Source organism: Buceros rhinoceros, unplaced genomic scaffold (assembly GCF_000710305.1).
Source record: "Buceros rhinoceros silvestris isolate BGI_N320 unplaced genomic scaffold, ASM71030v1 scaffold41188, whole genome shotgun sequence".
NCBI classification, from domain to species: Eukaryota; Metazoa; Chordata; class Aves; order Bucerotiformes; family Bucerotidae; genus Buceros; species Buceros rhinoceros.
In genome coordinates, this window is record NW_010427041.1 from 5,764 (window position 1) to 11,970 (window position 6,207).

The 6,207-nt window shown below is 51.5% G+C and overlaps 1 protein-coding gene across 1 annotated transcript; it reads right to left on the reverse strand.

Annotated features, from left to right (window-relative positions):
• Positions 1–117: 117 nt before the first annotated feature.
• OTUD3 (OTU deubiquitinase 3) lies at positions 118–5,695 on the reverse strand. The gene is made up of 7 exons (XM_010141722.1): positions 5,553–5,695; positions 5,031–5,143; positions 2,566–2,688; positions 1,758–1,883; positions 1,091–1,187; positions 635–834; positions 118–294 (listed from the first exon to the last, which is right to left on the reverse strand). The coding sequence occupies exons 1-7, from the start codon at positions 5,614–5,616 to the stop codon at positions 118–120; spliced, it is 900 nt and encodes a 299-aa protein (XP_010140024.1). The 5' UTR covers positions 5,617–5,695.
• Positions 5,696–6,207: the final 512 nt, after the last annotated feature.

Sequence of the window (6,207 nt, forward strand, 5' to 3'; positions counted from 1 at the left end):
GTGATTTCGTGGAACCGGACCTGAAGGTAACAGTGGGTGCTCGGAAAGGGGCGAGGGGAGTTTCGCCTTCCTCGGGTTTATTTGCTCCTTCGGCCAGCGCACTCAGCACACACTCAGTCATATGTTTAGAGCTGCCGTGGCCTTCACCAAGGTGACGTGGCTGGTGGCGTCTGTCTCCCTCCTGCTGCCATCTGCGCAGTTACTCTTGCTGGCCAAGACCTTCTGCCGGTGCCTTTCTTCCTGCCGCTTCTTCTTCTCCAGCCGCTGCTGCTGCTTCTGTTGTTTTTTAGATACCTGACAGGGAAGGATGAAAACACAGAAGTTGAAAACACACGTTTTCTGCTCAGCTGGGGAAAAACAAGACACTGGAAAGGAGTCAAACAGATACCAAAGCGGCTGCCAGAGCACGTTTACTCCAAACTGCTTCTCGGGACATTATTTGGTGACATTCTGGGAAGAGTGCCACGTGCCACTCCAGTGTTTGTGCTGGAGAAGCCACAGCTGCAGCATGCAATCCGGGAAGCGGAAGTCATTTTTAATTCAAAGGAAAATTATCGGTGCTGGTTATGCAACGCCGAGCAGTCCCCGGATGGCTGAAGGGTGTGCAGATCCCTGCCAAACACCCCTCACGTACCTTCGGGTTCCTGCCAGCCCCGTTCTCCTCATCGGATCTAGCCCGTCCCTTGCTGGTCTCCAGTTCCCCTGGATGCAAGCTTTGGTTTCCAACGATTCTTGAACCACTCCCGCTCTCTTCTCGCAGAGTTCTGCTACACGGCGTTCTGCCTCCCACGGAGTTCTGATCTTTGCTCTGGGGATCACGCTGCTCCTCGGTACCTACCAACAGAGGGTTTTCTCAGACATGCTTTATCCAGAAGCTGTCTCCCTGTCAGCCAGCTCCCTCCTCCAGAATTGCTGGCAGCGGATTTTCTGGACGCTGGATCAAATCTGCCCTCACTAATGACGTTCCTGAGCACAGAGAGGCTGAGGTGGCACGGACAGCGAGCCCCAGCCACTGCTGTCCCTGTTGCACTGCTGGGTGCAGAACGTGACAGCGTTCTGAGGCACCAGCTGACCCACTCCACAGACTTACCGGGTCCTTCCACTTCATTCACTTGAGAGATGGCAAATATTGCAGAGTCTATGTTGTAGTCTTCCACCTCCAGAACCTGGTTAATTAAATCAACGTCCTGTCCACAAGAGGAGAGAGAGAACGCTGAGGAGAGCTCCATCACTGACAGGCTCCCATCCACCAGCCAGGGCGAGGGGCTGACCTGTGGCTGCGCCTGTATTCCCTTTCTGAAAAAGGTGAGGGTGACAATCTGAACCCCCTGAGGGTATCAGGGAGGAGGAATGTGCTGTTTCACTCTTGCCCTTTCACGGCACAAGCAGCAACGGGCAGGAACCACGCGGGCTGCCCAGTGACCCTGGCTGAGGTTCACAGAGTATTGCATCGTTTGGGATGTTCCATTACAGACAGCCAAAGCAGTTCACATCCTACAGAACTTGTTTCAAAATGATTTCCTGAGAGGCTGCAGGACAAACCTTCCAGAATGGCTCAGTACCCACAGGGTACTGGGTACCGCAGGGTACAGATTTCATCTGCATGTAAGGGTTGGGTCTAGGGTGAAACACAGCCTGATTTGTGGCTGTGATAATGAAATGAAGCACAAAGAGCACGTCTGACAATTTTTCCCAAGGCTACTTTCGTGTCTCAGGAAGGTTTGAACATTAAGCACAAAAGGCTTCTCAATACTCACTGAACACCCAGTCGCTTCACACACTTTTTGTATCGCGTCTTCCATTCCAAAGTCAGGCTCATGCTCAGAGTCACCCTTCTGGGGCTTCACTTCCTTCCCCTTGTGCGAATCATTTTTGCAAAGCGTCTGCAAGAGCAAAGCCCAGCAGATCACTCAAGCACACGCAGCAATTTCACCACAGGCAGTAAAAAAACCTGACTTTGTCATGAATTTCATTATCATGGCATGCTTTCCTCAGACATAGCCCCTGTAAACTGTGGGACGTCCGTCACCACTGACACCGTTTCCCAGGGCTCACGCTGCTGAGCATCTCTCACACACCACAAGATCACACACGCATCAATAAACAGCCACTGGCTTTCCAAACCAAGTGTTAATTTTATTACAACACTCCGCGTGCCACAGTTGTGTGCAGAGATCCCCGGGGCCAGCATAGCTCACTCCTTACAGGGAGCAGTGAGGTCTGAACGGGGCTGTTGTGTCCAGCTGACACATTTCCAGCCCTGTCCCCTCCTTCCCTTCGTTTTTCCATTTGAGGCGCATGATTATGTCGTTTAGACGGGGTTTCAAGACATCCACATGCCCGCAGCAGACTGGGGATTGATTTCCAGTAACTCAAACACTCCCAGCCTGTCTCTGGAGCAGGCAGCACTGGTCACGGTGACCTTGGGGGCTCTTCTATCCCCAGCAAGACACAGGGACCAAACTCTCTTCTCACTCTCAATGCAAATGGGAAAGGAAATGAACTGCTAACGCTCATCCTGAATTATCACCCGCAGCTGACTCGGGTCATTCTGTCAGAACTAACCTCCATCTGCAGATATGCCGGAGCTTCGGAATCATCGTTGATTCTCCTCACGCTGTCGTAGTGCTCCCCGTAGCGATAGGCTATGTGCAACTCCCTCACATTGGCTTTGTCTGTGCCTCGAATCTAAAGGAAGCAAATCAACTGCAAATGAGGATGCGGAGTCAGCTTCAGCATTGCATTTTTCAGAGTGTGATCTTGAAGCAATGACGAACACCGTGATTAGAAGCAGCTCCTGAAGCAGCTTTAGACAGGAAGACTTGACCCAATAATCCAGATGCGCTTCAGCAACAACAGAGATTCTGCCTCAAGGATGAGGTTTAAAAACCCGACACACAACGCTGGGTCAGTTACGCCATAACAAACACAGCGTGGGATGAAAATATTTCAGTGGAAAGCTCAGAACTATTTCCCACACTTTCCACAGCAGCTAAGCCTTCTGATCACCCTCCCTGACTGAATCCCAGTGACATTCTGTGTACGAGGCCTTTCTGGCCTCAAAAATGAGGAAAAAAGTGTCTGTGCAAGAGCGGAAACACCACCAAGAGTACGTTTAGTTCTGCAGCTGGGACAAGACGCTGGTTTAACAGTTCACCCGAAGCAGCGATGTTTTGTTTATAAAAGACTAACGGAAATGAAGCCAAGCCGTGGAACTGTATTAATGGGAGCCCTGTAAACAACCAAAGGGTCTTGCGCTTTGTCAGAAAACCCCGGCTCTGAATACTATCTGTCCTGATCCAAGAATAATTCCAACCCTGACCACTGGTGTCTCAAGCCATGAGCTAAAAGCTGTGCAGGACTCCAGCTCCTGCAAGGAATGCAGAAAATCTCCCTGCAGTGGCAGATCTCTGCTTACCTGTCAGGGCAGAGATCAAAGACCTGACAGCTTGTCTGGAGAAGACGTCAGCGAGCAAACGACCAGGAGCGCTTGCTTCAGGGCTCCAGAATTTCCCAATCCTTTGACGTCTCTGCATTGGCTTATCCCACCTTACAAGCACAGCCCCTGTCACCTTTCAGCCACGTCTGTGGTTTGCGTGGCACTGACGACATGGTTTCACAACAAGTATCCTCCATTCATCTCCCTCAAACTCGCTCACCTTTGGGTTCCAACTCAACACTGGTTATACTGAACTCCTGCCTTCTAACCTCTTCAGTTATTCAACGTGCTGGAACTCAGGAAGATTTATTTTCAACCAGAGCCCAAACAGGTAGCTAACAAATCCCAAAGCTCTCAAAAGATTATTCGGAGAACGAGCCCGTTGAGCTCTCAGTAGCGGAGCCTTTCTGTGCGCTCTTTCCACAGCACACCGGAACTGTAAGATCGCTGCAGCTAAAAAAGGCAAAAACGCTGAAAAAAGGGAAGCAGTTATCCAAAAAGCCAAGAAAATAACCTACAAATCTGAGCTAACTTGGAATTCTGTCTACATTTCCAGTCACTGTCAATAAAGGCCTGGAAGCCCATGCAGGGACACCCACTTCCAAAGAGCTTTAATCAGGCCGGAGCCTGCGGAACAGCTGGAGGCCCCGAACACCTCTGCTGTTCTCCAGCCAAAAAGGGTGTCCTGGGTTAGCCTAACAACTTGCTAACATTGTCCCCGTGCTCTGGTGACGTCCTGATGTGTCCTCTGTGCGGGTAGGAGTCTCCTTACGTTACAGCTCTCTTCACCTATGCCACTCCCAAGGGCCTAAGACAACCCCTCACTCACACGACTGCGCGCAGGCAGAACAGAACCTCCTCACGGACTGCGTTTACACACCTGGGAAGGTCAGAGAAGGGGGAAAAGGAGTTCAAGGATTTCAAGAGGATACAGAAAATATCGAGAAGGGCTGAGTATGCTGAGACCTGTGGGTATCCGGTGCCAAGCGGTAACAGAACACCAACAGAGCCCCTGAACTCCCCTCCCCGCAGGGTCACCACCTCTGCCCACTCTCCCGGGTCCAGCTGAGGAGTATTTCATCAACTGTTCCTGCCCACGCTGCCATTTCGGGAAGAGTTTAAACCTGTCTGGGGCCGGGAATCCACCCAACCCTCCCATCTCATCCCACACCCCACAGGGAATCGATGGAGCTTCACTCCCACACACCGCAGGGACTGCCCTGCTATTCCCCCGCTGCCACACTCCTGAACTTTAGCAGACAGGTGTCCTTAAGCCTGGCTCAAATTCCTATCAGAAAAGTCACCTCATTTGGAGTCTGACCTTCAGGAGAGAGAAACAGCAATGAAGCCAGTAGCTTAAAAACATGCTGCTGCCTCCACACCCTTATCTTTCAGGTGTTCATTGTGCTCCTTCCCCCCCTCTCCTCCTGGCTGGGATGTGGAGGGTTCTCCCCAGGGCTGAAAAAGCTCCACACCATGCCCAGCTAACCACGGCCACCGCCTGCTCGCTTTTAACCCATCAGGAACTTTTACCACTATTTGTATTCGTCAGCTAAAAATGAGCCCAGAACACAGAAGGTTTGTTCCTCACCTGCCACAGCGGAGCATTAAGCTGATGAATAACCACGTTCATTTGATTGTTCCTTGCAAAGGCCACAATAGCATCGTTGCCAGCGAAGGTACCGGGCTTTGCCAAATTGGTAACTACAGGAAAAAACATTCAGAAGAGTTGGACACCTGGTTTCTGACACTTCCAAAAGTCCAAGAAATTCCGGAAAGAAAATCCCAGTGACCACCAAAGGGAGAATTTGGAGGAAACAAAGGTTAACATGACTTCAATGACCACAGAAACAAGATTCTTACTCCTTGCCTTTCTTTGTCTCTCTTTCCTTCTCCAAGTTTCTCCTAAACATAAATAATTCCCAAGATAAATATAGCACAAGTTTAACAGCTCATCTTTCTACAGAAACGGAACAGAGAGAAATGCAAACTCACTGTTTCTAAACACAGCTCTGGGATGAGGAACGGTTTAGTAAGAAGGTGCTCAAATGAGTTGTAATCACGTTCCACCGTGACCTCTGGCACCAGCGTCCTGTGGGTGGGGAGACCATACCGTGCTTCTCAAAGGGCACATCGTCCTCCACGAAAGGCTCAAAATCCTCCCGCCGCTGTATCATGTAATCCACCGTCTCCTGGCGGTGCCTGAGGTGGTTCCGTGAGTGGCCCTCAAGCTGGTCACCCAGGGCGCGAAACAAACAGTTGCTAAAGAAAGAGAAAACGCAAGTTAGCGCATCTGACAGGCAGCGACGAGGTACACCACCGAACCAACGATCCGGAAAGAGCATGACATGAACTGGAAAGAAAACGAGCTGCGCTTTCTGCCCAGCGAGTTCAACGAGGATATAAACGTTACGCAGCGCCTCTGCCGTGTGTCTGGTGGTGGTAGAATTGCTGGTAAGAACACAGGGTTTGAGCAGACGTGCTGTCAGCCCCAACAGGGAAAGTGAAGGCCGGCGAGAGTGCTGGGCCAAAGTGCCTTCAACTGACACGGAGACAAACGACATAACGCAACAACGGGCAACGCAACGACCTGCCCCGCAGCTTCTCAGCAGGCACGTCTAATGCCTCCTTCACCCAGCACTTACGGACCTTCCCGTGCTCCGCCCAGCCCGCCGGGGCATCAAGCCCGGCAGCGCAGACCCCGCCGCCCAGCAGGGCCCAGCCCGGTGGAGCCCTCAGCCCCAGGGGACACAGGCCCCACACAACCA